Source organism: Apteryx rowi, unplaced genomic scaffold (genome assembly GCF_003343035.1).
Source record: "Apteryx rowi isolate R43461 unplaced genomic scaffold, aptRow1 scaffold_623, whole genome shotgun sequence".
Lineage (NCBI taxonomy): Eukaryota > Metazoa > Chordata > Aves > Apterygiformes > Apterygidae > Apteryx > Apteryx rowi.
The window spans coordinates 195,889-212,311 of NW_020450898.1; the positions used below are offsets into that span (position 1 = coordinate 195,889).

The 16,423-nt window shown below is 36.4% G+C and overlaps 1 protein-coding gene across 1 annotated transcript in view; it reads right to left on the reverse strand.

Annotated features, from left to right (window-relative positions):
* NCAM2 (neural cell adhesion molecule 2) overlaps positions 1 to 15,865 on the reverse strand; it is a 168,985-nt gene extending 153,120 nt beyond the window's left edge. The window contains exons 1-3 of the mRNA XM_026084007.1: positions 15,814 to 15,865; positions 3,633 to 3,707; positions 1,964 to 2,170 (exon numbers count right to left, since the gene is read on the reverse strand). Of these exons, the coding sequence (XP_025939792.1) occupies positions 1,964 to 2,170; positions 3,633 to 3,707; positions 15,814 to 15,865 (334 nt within the window). The remainder of the gene's footprint in view (positions 1 to 1,963; positions 2,171 to 3,632; positions 3,708 to 15,813) is intronic.
* Between the last annotated feature and the right edge of the window lie 558 nt (positions 15,866 to 16,423).

A 16,423-nucleotide genomic window follows, 5' to 3' on the forward strand; every position in this document is an offset into this window, starting at 1 on the left:
TTCATGATACTATTGCTGAAAAAAACATGTTTTTATCCCATTAAAACTTCCATCAAAACCACAAAGGTTATTTGGGAGAGCTTCAGTTTGTTAAAAAGGTGGAACTGTAGCCTCACTGATTGTGAAAAATGTCACCTGAGTAAAATATGAAGACTTAAAAGCCCATGGAAAACTGTATGGAAAAACTGGTTATTTATAAGTGATAAGGATTTGAAGCTTTTTTGAGGAAATATTACATTTTTTTAGGCCTGACTAAGCTCTTATTATTCCAACCCCAAATATTCATACTTGATCATAAAATTTTATTAAGATGTTGAATAAGTTCAGTATTATGAGAATTTAGTATAAGAACTCTATGATGGTATTAATCCATGATCTAATACAAGATCTAATGCAGAAATCAACTGCCTTAAAAAGCATCCTGGAAGAATTTCTTGAACACGGAAGGGAAACTGACTTATCTTCTCTAGGAAGAAAGATTGCCAATTCCATTTCAGAGAATCGTTTGGAGAACAGAAGATGCATCTCCACCTTGTATTTTTCTCTTCATGTCCCTTTTGTATTGATATGCGTGCAGAAACAAACAATCTACATGATTTCCACAACAGAGGGAGCACATTTTTATTATATACAGCTCTTGTATACTTGTATAAATGCTTGAAATATTTGAGCCAGCAGAAAAACTCTCATTGACACCTGTGAACCTGGTGTCAGTTACTAGACCCCACAGTGTAGCCTGCTTTTTCCTTGCAATATATCACAAATACTGACTTTTATATTCAACTTTTATATGTCAGGTCCCATAAATCTTCACATTTCTTGTGTAGGTCTTTGGGTTTGTCTATCCTCAGAATTATTAAAATTACCATAAGCAAACACTTCAAAAGATTTCAACTTTGCTCAGCAGTCTGCTAATGGAGTGACTGGCAGCTTTAGGCATACAAATGACTTCCACAAAACTTGAAATCCTTTGAACTGTCAGCTTTCAAGCCCTCATGTAACTGTTTGTAACTGCTATCATCATTCTAATGGTTGCTTTATCAATTGCATTTATTTTTAAATTGTATGCCTTTTGTTATCTTTGTTATCTGTACCTTTCAGAAGCTGTACTTCATCATTTCACTGTGTATTTACTGTCTCATTGCAATTCCGTAATGCCCAGTCCAACTACAACCATATTTTCTTATGAATATTAAAGGACTATTCTCCAATGAAATTAGAGAAGAACTCAGCTTAAAGGCAGCTGGCATATGTCCCATCCTTTCACCCACAAAGACCTGCCTTTTAACTTTGCAGCGTATTGCATTTAGCATATTGCTTTTAGGTATTTTTGATTGATCTAAAGAATATAGTACACTGTGAAGTTATTTAACTAAACTGAAAAAAAAACCCTCTTATAGAATCCCTCACCATAATACAGTGTATTTACATTTCAAATATACTCTTCAATTAGTTATTTGCAATTGAAATGCATTTTGGTTGCTTATCATATTAGGCTTCAATGCTTTATTGAAAAATTCCATTATAAGGTCAAGAATAGGAGCAGATTAACATAAAAAAACTAACTCAGTCTAAAGTTCACTTTTTTAATGACATACATTGCACTTCTTGCACTTCATTTAGTTATATACATTTGTAATTAGTTGAATATGCATTTGTAATAAGAATTATGTTGATGTAACTCTTTTCTTGTATGTCCTCTTCTCCTTGAGTGATATACAGTGCATCCTTATAACATGGTATTTTGAAATGCAAAGCAAAAGTGATATACAATATTACAAAATGGCTATCCATTTCACTAGAGTGTTCTTCATAACATATGTGAACTAAACTGCAGGAGGTGCAATTATTTGGAAGATAAGGTTCAAAGCCTTGCAAGATATTGTGATACATTTTACTTCCCCAATAGCAGTGGCTTTCAAAACATATTCTTTCTTTTGTTGGTTGATAACATTTTACTCACGATAAATTTCCAAAACAACAGTAGCTTCCTGAGTTTGTCCTTTAGCATCCGTGGCTTGACACCGGTATATGCCAGCATCTTCTATGTCTGCATTGTAAATGGTTAGACGTGATCGAACGCCTTCTTTTTGAACAACCACTCTTTGACTAGAAACAATCTTCTCTCCCTGCGGATTGTACCAATCTATGTTGTCAGGCTCACCAATGGCTACAAAAAAAAAAAGAAAAGAAAAAAAAGTCAACATTAAAATTAAAGTTTAGGTAGACATGCAATATTCAGATAAGGGTTTTGTAATCCTTTTCCTCCCTATCCCCTCCCCCTCACAACCTCCTCTTCCCTCCCCAGCAGCATACCCTTGGCTCTGAAAGAACTGCTAAGTTGCAAGAAAGAGCTGTGTGAAAGTCTGTAGAAAGATGAGAAAATTGCAGGCAGATGTATGATTGTTGAGACAGGATAATTAGTAGCTCGAGGATTCAAGAAGAAAAACACCAAAATGGGAAGGTATAAAATCTTAAAGGAAAGAAACAGGCTAGTCAGCAGTCACTGGACCATCAGGTCAATCCATCAGTCAGTTGGACTGTCTGTTTAGTCAGGCCAGGTGTCAGTGTTGATGGAAGATGGCAACTCAGCAACATCAAGGATCCATTCCAGGAAGCTGCAAAAGCGAACCTTTCTCCTCCTGACTGATACCTGCCTGGCCAGCACAGACTCTTTGAGTCTTATCAGGGTGGAGGGATACTTACACTTAGCCTAGTAGCCTAATAAATCCTAGCCATTGGTTGTGTGTGTTAGCCAAAAACTTCACATTTTTAAGTTGTGTTTATCCTGCTTGTAAAGTCCTTACACTTGGCTAGCAATGCTTGAACACAGTGACCCAGGAGTAGCAGTGGCAGTTTTTTCCTTCCTTTTTTTTTTGTTTGTGGTTTACTTCTCTTATTCTATTTTACTGTCTTTACAGCAGTAATGTAAGTAATATCAGCAGTAATGCAAGTAATATCAGCAGCCATAAAATTCAATATTAGGTACCTTCCTATTCCCCACAGTTCACTGTCATTTTCACTTTCTGCCACAGTTTTCTTTCTTGTCACTACATACTTGACAGTATGCACTGATTAAAATATTTCACTTCAAAAAATAAAGGTAAGGAAAGATAAATAGTTTTCTGCTTAACATTTGAAGGAACCGCTGCTTTTTAGATCTGCTCTATTAATATTCCTTCCACAGATTTAAGAATCTGTTCATGTAATCTGTGTTGTAGTTTAAGTAAATGACTTTTTAAGATAAATGTCTCAGCAGATATCTAAGAGCAATTATGTTAAACTACTTTAAAAATAAAATATTTCTGCACAGTCATACACAATTATTCAACATCTGATTACATATATAAATTATAATACCAGAGTTTAGACAAGTAAAAATATTTTAACTAAGTAAGCATGTCAATAGATAAAAATTACCTATACTGATATAGATAAATTTCAAATTGTGCAATTCCATTTGTTTGGAAACTGAAATCAACAGTTTCTAGACAATTATCAGAAGTCAATATGAATACACATAACATGCCATTTTAAATTACTATTCTAAACCAATTGATTCATTTTCAAATTGTGAAAAAGGTTGTAACTTAACAACCCCCCCTATATCTGCAAATAAAATGAATACATACCTGTGCATGTGAAGAATTTGGATTCGCCCACACTGAGCTCAACTTTGCTAAGGGAAATTGTAACTTGAAGTAGGGCTGAAAAATATCAAGTACATTGTGAATACATTTTTGGCATTTATCAGTTAAAATTTTCATATTTTCAAATTTTCTATTTTCTCATTCTATAACATATATACTATATGAAATATATGACAAATCTAAGAAATTTCACCTTAGCATTGTATCTCCTAAAACAGAGTGTATACGGAGATGGAGAAAACAATCAAAATAAACAAGAGATATTATACAAAGGGTAATAGCCTAACATCCTAAAACTGAGGAAAAAAATAAAGAAAAAAAAGAAAAAAGGAAATAAATACACACAGGCATACACAATGAAAACTCAGTGAGAAGAAGGTGACTGGGAACAGTCAATATGGATTGAGCAAGGATAAATCATGCCTGATCAACCTCATTGCGTTGTAGGATAACATGAATAGTTTTGTGGATGAAGGGAGAACAGTGGGTAGCATTTACCTCGACTTTAGCAAGGCTTTTGACACTATCTCCCAGAACATTCTTGTATCCAAGGTAGGACATTATGGTCTGCACAGGTAGACAGCTACATGGGTAAAAAGCTGGTTGGATGGTTGTGCTCAGAGGGTAATGATTAATGGGATGTACTCTACTAGAGGCCCATAACAAGTAGAGTAATGCACTGGTCTATCCTGGGACCCGTCTTTTTTAACATCTTTATCAATGATCTGGAGGAGGTCATTGACTAAGGCAGACTGGAAGAATGGGTCGACACAAACCTCATGATGTTCAGCAAGGATAAACGCAAAAATCTGCACCTGGGAGGGAATAATCCCTTGCTGAGGGGTTATTCAGGCATATAAACTGAGGACTGACATGGTAGACAAATGTGCCCTGGCAGCAAAGAAAGCCAACAGCATCTTGGATCTGTATTAATAGAATCATGGCCAGTAGATGAAAGCAGGTGATTATCACCTCTGCTTGGCACACCTTAGACCACATCTAGAATATCGCATCCAGTCTTGGGTCCCCCAATATAAGAAAGACTTCAACAAAATGAAGTGAGATTGGGGCCACCAAGATGGTCAGAGCTAGAGCACTTTCCCTGCGAGGAGAGGCTGAGGGATCATGGCTTGTTCAGCCTCGAGGAGAGATGGCTGCGGGAAGGCCTATCAGCCACCTGCCCATTCCTAAGGAGAGGTCATCCAAAAGACAGAGCTGGGCTCTTCACAGTGGTGAATGGCAGGTAGACAAGAGACAACTGGCGTAAGTTGACACAAGAGAGGTTCAGGCTGGATATAAGCAAAAACTTTTTCATGATGAGGACAGCAAGCAATGGAACAGGCTGCCCAGAGATGTTGTGCAGGCTCCATTCTTGGAGGTTTCAAGAGTTGACTGGCTAATGTCCTGAACAACCTTGTCTGTCCCTGTAGATGAACCTGCTTTGAGCAGGAGGTTGGACTAGAGACCTCCTTTGGTCCCTTTCTACCAGAATTATCTTATGGTCCTATGACCCTATGAATAACCTTCCAGCACAGTCTGTACTGGTGAAGGGCTTATTTATGCAAAATAACTATGCATTCTTACATTCGCAGTCACAGCACTGTCATTACTGTAAGCAGCTGTAGCTCTTTAACATCTATTGTCTCACAAAACTAGACAATAAATGTTCATGCACCAAAGTCAAGGACAAAAACAGGCATGTTAATTTCAAGCTCTAATCAAGACCAAAAAAGGTAAATAGATAGAAAAGGACTCAGTTTTTAGGGAAGAAAACTTACTGTCTAAATTTGAATTCAGTATTATACATAGGAGACAACTGAGATGTATCTGAGGTTAAAAAAAATTTCTTTCAAGATTTTTAGGTTTTGAGTCTTGAAATACATAATTATAGTCTATTCTACATATGTGTAAATACTTCACTTCTCAGAAAACTACAACATTAACCACAGTGAAGTTAATAAGTACAGAGTAGACTGAATGCCCCAAGCTCACTACTCTTTTGTATAATTGCTATGAAAGTCCAAAAGAACAAATTTTTCTGGAGACAGGCCATTACCACCCAACCTAACTTTTCAGTATGACAAGTTCTCATTTTTCCCCATGAGTATGTTAAAATTTAAAAGCCTGGTAGAAAACCAATTGCTCTGTTCTGCTGACAGCAAAAACTAAAGAAAAGATGAACAAACAAACCTGCTGTGTAAGTAGCACACTATACATAATAACAGCGCAATTATTACAATTAAGAGAAAAGTACCACAAAATGCATTTGCTAGTAACTGACGTACTTCATATGATCAGCCTGGATAAGCAAGAATTGGACCAGGTTTGAATTTTGTGTTCAATATCCATATCAAACACACACACGGAAAAAAAAAAAAAAAAAAAAAAGACAAAGAATAGGCAAAGATGACTTCAGTATCAGCCTGCCAAACTAAATTTAACAGAACTGGTTATTTTCTAAAAAAGTCAAAACTCTGTGCAGTACACATTATTTTATATGAGAGGTCCTAAATCATGGATACTCCTCCTGAGCAGATGATCTCAACAGAACTTTTTTTTTTACCTCCCTCATCCCTCCCCCCTCCCTCCCAGAAAGAAAACAGCTGAAAAAAACATAACACAACCGACCACATTCTATTTTGGGCAAAAGTAAGCACTCATATATACTCCATTTAATTACATCAAAAGTTGTCCATCCACAAAGGCAGCCAGGAAGAGAGCATGACTGCCTAGGAGTCAGGAAGAAACTAAAGTAGACTGTACAAATGTCAGATCTAGCACCAGAGCAGGTACTAGTACCACTCTCATTGCAAAAGCAAGCAAAACAGTGAAGGCTCGTTTAGCACACTGACACAGCACTGACTGCTGAGAACATAACACAGGAGACTAATGTCTTATGTTCTCATTCACATCCATGGGCCCTTATATCCATGGGACCAGAAGCAAAGGACAAGCATAAGTACAGGAAAAGGATATGAGTTTTTGTTGTAATAAGCACCAATGAGCGCTAAATCATTCTTTGAAGCTACTCTAAGCTTTATAAGCTTTATTAACCTGTAATTTCAAATAACCATGGCAGTAACGGTAAGCTTCACTTTAACCTCAAGACATATAACAAGGTGGAAACGCAGGTACTAATAAATTCAGAGGTTGTAGAGATTATAGAGATTAGAGTCTGGACATGTATTTTAAATCACAGACTCAATTTTAGGTCCCATACCACCACTCGTCTGCTACTATGTTCTTCAGGCCTTGTAGAGTTGCTTCAGGAACAAATATGTTAGCCTATCACCAGTATTGCTTCAAGGACAATTACATTACTCAGTTTCAACAACTTTAGTAACTGATGCTGAATTACATAAATGCAATAGATTAAGTAATAAATGTCAAGTAGAACGCAGGAAAGTTTGTGTGATGAGAAGTGAAAAGCAAAGTTAGAGAATATTTTCCTTAATCAATGAAATACATTTTTGAGACTACAATACAGCTTTGGCAAAACACTGAACTCCACTTAAAATTCTTAGCATAAGTCCAATTATTAACACTATGGAGACATGCTAGTCTCAACTCTGAAAACAAAATGAAATCGTATTTTCCACATATGGTACTTTAATATTTACAAAATAGAAAAATATATGGCCATCTGCCCAATATTTCCTGCCTTGTCGCCATTGCTTTTTACTGGCATTACTTCATGTAAATAGAAACATATTCCTTTATGTAAATTAGAACGAAAAATATTACCCAAGTGATCAATCTAGCAATCTGTGTTTATTATGTAGTCAGGCAAATAGTCCATTACTAGGCTACAAGAAGGCTCACTCATCACTTACCTGAGGTATGATGTGTAATTAAAAGTAAAATACTGTAAAGAGAGAGCACATCCAGGATGTTTTGCCCTACTTCCAAGTTTATTTCAAAAAGAACCACCTTGATGGGTTATTAGAAGCTGTGATGAAGACAATGCACAATGTATATGCCATTTGAGTTACTGCTGTACACTAAGAGCTAATAAATTAAATTATGGGGGTAGTTTGTATCAGACTGTTTTGAAAGTCTCTGAATACTTATGAATAACTTGAATGTTTATTATGTCAGGCTAGGGAAGCTGTTCCAAAAATTCAAGTCAGCAGAGGCTGTTTATAACTATGTTAAAACAATTGCCAGAAACAAGTAGTAGCTTCTTGCTGGATTTGACAAACTATTGCCTCTTCCTGTGTTTCCAAGGATATTACAGAACTAGCAAAAAATATTTGCAATACATTACTATAAGATCACTTCAAGTAGAATACTGTGGACCATAATGCTATCGTAGCATCAGCTGCTCTGGGAAAAAGTGAAGTCAGTCAGGATTTCACTCAATCTTCAGTATATGTGCAATTTTATAGCAAAATAAAGTGCTATTAGCTTGAGGTGATATAACCAATCCCCTGGTCATTATAAAAGAATTATTATCAGCTGTACTATTGTAAGAGAATCCTGTTGAATTATTTCTTAACAGGTTTAAAAATCACTTAGGAAGATAACTTAGAATAGTAATAGGAGGTCCATTTGTTCTGTTAAATGTGGAGAGAGATGACCTATAAAAGACCTAATATTTTATAGACTAAATGATTTCAGTCCCATTTGTACTAATATCCTTCACATTCCAAAATTACCACCACAACTGGCCATCTTTTTTTGTCAGCCTTGGTGAGATATTCTTTGACAGTCTGTTTTTCAGCCTCTATTCTCCCACCATTTCTTTACATACTACTTAGTGATGTACCTTGGGTGATGGAGAGATACATAAGCATGTTTTTCTTTACATCTTCATTTCTAAACATCTTCCAGGTTAACAACAGATGTCAATGTCCAGAACTGCCAACCTCATACCCTTCATAAAAATATAGGTTTAAAGTTCAAAATAATGTTAAAGAATGAACTGTGGCATTAGCTCCTTCCTTAATATGTTAGGCCAGGATATAAAGCGACAGCTGACATTTTTCAGTAGGTACCTAGATTATGTATTAAGTTCATCTGTTTCCAAATGGCAATTCTTATTGTACATTTTAAAAATTATAATTAAATAATTATATAATAATTAAATAATTCATTTTCTGTCTCTGTCTGGACCCTATCTCTGCTTGACCTTCAGACATGCTAAACCATTAAACTATGGGATCTAAGCAAGAAATCTGCAAATAAGTAGTAGCACACAAGAGAGGAACAGGATACAGGGAGTTTGATACATCAAAGAACATAAATTCAGAAATGCATTGTAGTGTTTAAAAGGAATAGCTGAGGTAGAGTGAAGAAAGGCACACTGGCAGGTGGTCATTGGTCATTCTTCCCAAATAAAGAGTTAACTGTACCCTTACTAGCTCTTTGCAAATAGAAAGAATTCATTCTTACCTGTAAGTCTACACAGATGATTATCTAATACAGCAAAAGAAACTTGCTTTCAGTGAGAGCTTAGGAAAAGTGGAAGAGTAAGAAAGTGACTCGCATATACAGTTCTCTTTCCTGCAAGTCTATGATCACTTAACAACATTTTAAAACACATGTGTTAAATGTGTATATTACACATATGTATATTTAATAAAAATATATAAAATACATAACATATTAGAAGGAAGGAAAGGGACACAATATTCGAATAAAATCATCGGGTACTGCTGTGCTCTAACCAGTAACTATCCAGTGATTTCTTGATAATTCAGTTTCCTTAGAAAACCCCATACATTCCAAAAACCTGAAGAACTTTCTAATCAGACAGTTTATATTGAAACACATGACACCAGACAGAAACAAAAACCAAAAAATACCATATTCTACTTCCAGTTTCCACAATGTAAATTTGGTATAACTTAGTTGAATATTTTTATGAGAGATAAATATAAATGAATGGTTTTTAAAAGCTTTTTTTGAGGAATGAGACAGCACTGTACTGCAGAGGGGACTTTCTAAATCTGTTGGACTGCAGACCCACTGAAAGGGAGAGGATGATGTTGAGAATGCAACAAAAAGGGAAGGACACAGCTACGAAAACTTCAAATCAAGGTATAGCAAAAAATGGAACTAAGAAGAAGAGTCATCAGGAATGATAGCTACAGCAGGTAATCCAGATGACTTTAGCAGTGGCTTTTTAGAGAAACAGGATGACTGCAAGATGTAGCTGAGAGAAGGACTGTATTCTTCTTAAAGGTCCTAATTATGTTTGGCCTAAGTTCTCTGACCTTAATTATGACCTAAGATATTGGTATACTTTGACTCTAAATAGTAAGTAAATTTACTCAGATGATGGGTTTTTGCTTTCAGGAGATCATCCCGATATTATTTAATATTTAATATTCTTAGAAAAACTTGGCTTCATTGAACATGAAGAAATTAGAAAGTTTTTAACTGGTATCAAATTCTACCCCAGAACAACCAAATATCTGGTTAATCTTCTTTCCCTTTATTGTGCTACCTGAAAATACTCTGTTTAAACTCCCTGATTCCCAGATGATAGTGAACGGACTCTGAATGTAAAGTACACTAACACAATCCTTGCAAAAAGTGCTTCCCTCTGAAATTTCTAATATTTTCTGGTTTTAGTATACTTTGAAACACCAAAAAGGGTGCTTTGTTTTGTTTTTAAATACTTTATATCCATTTGGATTCCTGGTTGAAATGAGGAAATAGGAACTGTTAAATGTACACTGAACTTGTTAAGTATCACAGTTCAAGGGCATTTTGCGTTTAGAAATCTTGCTTTTATGGGTTCCTATTTTATTCTGAAACAGATAATTTTTTTCAATCAGATGATAATTTATTTCAGTAAAGTCAGGACTACAAAGATGCCATACAAGTGATCTATAAAGTTACAGTTTGAAAAGAAGAAGTATGATTTGAGCTGTTTCTGTGAGTAATCAAACAATTAGGAACCATATACCTTTGCCCTAAAGAATTTCATTACAATGACTGTTCAAAATAGAGCTGAATTAAGCTGTTTGCATTTAAAAGACCTGACTGCCCAGACTGAAGCAATGTTCAGAGATGTGCTAAATTACCTAAGGGGCAGGGGTTTTCCCTCTAGACAATGAAGAAGATTCCAGCACTGTACAACTTTGAAGAAGGAAGGGCATGTAGTTAGATGTTATGCAAGAGATGATCATGAAGGCTAATGACATCATTACTAATATTATCATCATTACAACAGCAAACTCGCAACAAAATGCTAGAAAAAACAGTATTTTACCATGTACTGCCACATCTCTTTTATATCTAAGTATACTGTCTATGGGGAAGCAATCTGTTTTTCTGCAGATGCACTGAAAGGGAGAGGATATTGCTGCGGGCTTGAAACATGCCTGTGGTGCTTGAGAGAACCTAACAAACTTTTAATCCTTTGGGAATAAAAACTACATAAGAGATTTGGGGGAATATGGGAGCAGGGCCTACAGTGAAAATTTAATCCAAATAGCCTTTTCAAACTTAATTCACTCCACATTTTATCATTTAAATACATTTTCAGATTTTTTTCTTGATTTTTAAAAAGCTTAATAAACTACCTTAAGTTTTCTATTCAGACAGTATTCTAACATCCTAGAGGTCCTATAACATCATATTATTTTGTTTGTGCTTACGAATAAAGATATACTAACTGGCCTAATGACAGCCTGTCTTCCATTCAAATGGCTAAGTGCCTTGAATGCTTGCCTGCAACTTGTTTTGTGGAAATATCTGTAAATCATATAAACCGCACCTGCAATCTCAGTTAAAAAAAATTTAAACCGTATGGAAATTGGTTAGTTTACTACTTCATATTAAGTAGGCTACTAACAGATCATTAACATCACTTCTCCAGGGTATTACAGTACTGAGAGACGTTTGTTACATTTTTAATTGCTTGATATCAAATTCCAGGATTAATCAAGCAGTTCAGAATAACTGAACTTTCAGTTTCATCATATTAGCATTCATCTGGATTTGTCAGTAGGAAATGGAGTCCTGATATAAAGTTCTAAGGTTTCATTTGATCAGTATGGATTCCTAGTTGAATTTCTGTCTTGTGGAACACTGAGTGCTTTATTTTCAGATAGACTAAACAGTCTTTGTGTCATTGCGATTTCATTTTCTACATCTGTTGAAGTGTCATTTTCCCTGATGAGAAGAGCTAGAAGTCACATGAAGTTCAAGCTGCCTTCTGGGGTATAACAGATGTTGTAGGGGTGAAAAGCATGATGCAAGAGAACCATCACGATCCAATTTTGTGTAACAATGGCACAAACACTGAAACATACTCAGAAAAGGAATTATGAGAATCCTCTGTTGAATATTTTTTCTGTGACCCTTGCAGCAGAAACAGTAATGAGCCATTAGTATCTGGGTAGAGACAGTATACAATTTTAAAATAGGATATTGCTTAAATAAAGCCAGCCTATTACAACTTTATTCTCAAATTTTATCTCAAACAGAAATTACCCACTCCTGCCCCCCAAAAAAGCAAACAAATTATAGTTGAAAAGTAAACATATAAATATAAACATTGTGAGGTTTTTTGGAATGTAAGCTTCTCAGAATCAGAAATCAAGAGATATGTAGGTATTTAGGAATGCCAGAAATTTCTTAAATGAAATATTTTTCTTAAATGAAAGACATGAACTTTGGAGCTACAGCCATATAGAACTTTAGCTATAAAATGGTTTCTGTCAGGCATAACATGATGCAAATACTTAATTCTGTCTAAAGTATTCTAGCTAAAGTGCAGTAGAGCTTCTTATTATGAATGGAAAGAATAGTGAAGTTTAAAATACAGTGCTTATCAGGATCTTAAGCTATTTTTACTGCAGAGACATGTGATGGGAAATCTTTAGCATATATTGATCTTATAAATAAATAGATATTGTAGATGTGTGGAAAAAACATCATGTAGATGGGATGATTATACGTACAAAAGCTAAAGAACACCTTAAAAAAATCCCCTCAACCTGAAAATGTTCCTGTTTGACAAGAATAAACAGAAAGAAAAACTATCTTAATAATGAAAAATTTTTAAAGCAACTTGTTTCCAAACTGATAATGCTGTGGCCCCTAAGATTGTAATTTCATAATTTGTCCTACACGCAAGGTAGAACCTTCTAAAAGTCAGAGTTACTTCAATAAAAATACGCCTCAAGAATTGGAATTGTATTTATCTTCAAAATGGAAGTTAGCCAGTTACACCAAGTCTAAAATATTTTTTGGTCTTATCTAAAATGGGTTTAATAAAATTTGTGAAATTTAAAAAACTTTGTAGGCAAGGAAGGAGAGCCATGACAAGCTGACTACAAAACCTTAAAAAAATTCATTGCCCTAAAGGAGAAGAAAATGCTGATGGTACAGATGGGAGAATTTAGTTGAACAGGAATATCCTAATAAAAAATAATCCTAATACATTTAAAATGTTTTTTAATAAATAACCTCCCCTTCCCTCCTGTTACGCCATGCAGATACAGGCCTTCACAAGAAGCAGTTTGTAAACTGTATCATAGGGATACAGTATCTGTATCACAGACTTGCTGCAACTTGGAGACCTCTCTCATCTACGGGGAGAGGCTGAGAGAGCTGCGACTGTTCAGCCTGGAGAAAAGAAGGCTCAGGGGGGATCTTATCAATGTGTATAACTATCAGAAGGGAGGGAGTAAAGAAGATGGGGCCAAACCCTTCTCAGTGGTGCCCAGTGACAGGACTTGAAGCAATGGACACAACTGAAATACAGGAAATTCTGTTTAAACAGAAAAAAACACTTTTTTTACACTTTTTTATTGTCAGGGTCATCAAACACTGGAACAGGTTGCCCAGAGAGATTGCAGAGACTCCATCTTGGAGATATTCAAAAGCTGACTGGACGCAGCCTTGAGCAACCTGCTTTAGCTGACCCTGCTCTGAGCAGGGACTAGACAATCTCCAGAGGTTGCTTCCAACCTCAACCATTCTGTGTGATTTGGCATGACCTTTCTGACACACAAATCCACCTTGCTTTCTCCCTGCTCCATCGAACAGTGTTTTATTATAGAACAGTAAATCAGACACAGTACAGTGAAAAAACAGTTGAGGTTGTCCTTTATCCAAAACTTAGAACTTTTTCTTAAAGCCATAAACTTCAGAAATGTGGCTGAAAAGAAGCCCATATACTATGTGTCTCATACTTTCTCATTAAATTTCATTCTGGTTTTGCTGGGATAGAAACTTTTGAAAATTACCATTTCTCTCTTGGTGCTTGGGTAGTCAGCACAAATTTGATAACATGTCAAGTCAGTAACTGAGCATGGACACACTAATCAAAGGGTACATTCACAATTGCCTTCAAAACAGCAGCAGAATACATACTCAGAGCAGGAGTGAGAGAAAAAGCCAAACAGAATCACTGCCAAAATTCCTTCTACAAAATCAAATGATAGCCCAAGTGGTCCTTCAAATGGCAGAGGAGTACTAGATTGAACTAGTATTCTTTCTAAGTATTTGGCCTTTATAACTTAAATCCAAAGAAGGTGCATCTCAAACTTCACACTAAAAGTTGCATGCAGGGCTTTCGTTGAATGCCAAAAAAAAAAAAAAAAAAAGCCCTTCAGATGATTACGTAACTAAATCAACATCTTTGATATAACAGAAAAGGAAATAAATAAAAGAAAAAAAATACTAGAATCATCTTTCAGTGTCTACTGGCACAACATTAGAAAGGTTCTTCTGAGTCTGGCAGACCCTGCAAGATCATTTCAATGGGTACAGACTTCTTAGGAATTTAAAGACAGTCATAGCCTCTGCAGAACAAGATGAGACACCTTTTCTTTGCAAACAACCTTATCATTCCAATCTTTATTTCAAGGGCTCTGAATGTCATACCCTCCTTCATACCTACTATTGCCTTAATTTAAGCTTGCATTCCAGGAAATGTGCCTGTACTCTTTTTCTCACAGGTAGGATTCTCACTCCTTTGGTGCTCAAAGTACTCTATAGACTTTTATTAGTGTATACAGTCATGTATTTTGTTACCTCTGTTGCCTGAATTGCACATTTTTTTTCACTCATCCTTGTGCTGCACAATTCTGTTCCGCCTTTACAAAACACTTCCTGTGGAAGATTTTTTTTGTTGGTCAAACTTAAAGCCTGTTTGAAATTCAGGTAAAATTTACCAAATAGCTTTTACTGATCAAAAAAAAAAAGGGGGGGAACAAAATCTTGTGCTAGTTTTACACTAGCATTGACAATACCCTTTGTCTAACAGTGAGTGCACTCTCACAGAATATACAGTTTTTAGATTCAGTCTCTTACTACCTGTGTAGTAAACCAGCTTAAACAAGTAATCATGTTTTTTGCCAGGTCTCCAGAGGTGGCTGGACTTGCCGTGTCCCGAGCTGGGCTGCGCTGGGCTGACCAGGCGCCTCGTGGCCGAGTGCCCATTGCCCAGCCTGTCTGAGCTGCAGCTCGGTGAGTGCCGCCGGGGAAGGGTCTGACAGCCCCAGGCAGCCCCTGCCCTGCAAACAGCCCCCGGGGCCAGGGCTGCGGGGCAGCTTCACCCCTTCGCTGGCAGCAGGGGGAAGTGAGCAGACTGGGATGAGAGAACAAATAAAAATAAATCCAAGTGTATTCAAGACTGAGGAGGAAGACAGCATCAACATCGTGCTCCACTTGGAAGGAGGAAGATACCCCCCTCCCCCCAGCATTAACTCCTCCTGGCAAAGACCTCAGGATGGTGATGACTTGTCATAAACACCCTCACCTCCCCTTCCTGAGTACTGAAGTTGTCAGCCTTAGGTTCCGGAGGAACAATGGTGAGTAAAGTACCAAAAAATGATAAATACCAGGAAGGGTTTTTTGTATAATTTGAGGCTCTTCTGTATTAATTTGGACTGGCAGTTAAACTTTAACCGGACTAATAATAATTTCTTAGCACCATAGATATGATGTGTTCTCTTTTGCACATAACGATTTTGAGTGTTAAGACCCAGTGGGATTTGAGTTCAGATCTCTTACTTTTTAAGACAGCACCTCTATCTCAAAGCTACAGGATAATTTGTGGTTGAGTGCTTTCAATCTCTCTCCTGAGGCTGTTCGCTTTGCGTAAATAATTAAACATACACTAGAACAGGAACTGGAACCCAGGTGTACTCTCTTTTACATTAGTATCTTAATTAACATGATGCTGAGTCATTCTCACCTTGAGGCTGAGATTTGCAAGCAGCATTTGTAGCAATAATTTCTAGACACATGGTTGTTTTGGTCAGATATCTGTTCTTCAGCTCCCTTTAAAGCTTTAGAAAAAAGTATCATTTTATTTTTCAGTCCTAATATTCTAGGTGACAAAAAGAAAAAAATACAGCAAAGGGATTTTTAAAAATTCTTCATGAACATTGGTCAATACTAGCATACTTTTCTATAACTCTTGATTTGAGAAGAAAATAATGGTTAGGCAGAAAGTTCTATAAGGTAATGAATTACTCCTTTGTGAAATGGAAAGAGCAATAAATCTGTCCTGTGCTTCTGTAAGTACAACCTTTCTAAGGTGCAGAAATCTGAAAGTCTTTCACTGATATAATTGATATTTTGATTTACTTATTCTCTGAGTCTTTATTTTATGAGGTCAGTGGCCAGACATTTTATTGGTCTCTGATTAGGCCCCTGAGCCACGCTGTGTATTTCTGCATGACAGCTCTTTCCGAGCAAGATCATGCTACAAGAGGCAGGGAACGCACCACTGTTGCCTGCCACTAGTAAAACCCATGATCCCGGCTGTGGGCCTGCAGTGCCGGATAAGCCAGCAGAATTCC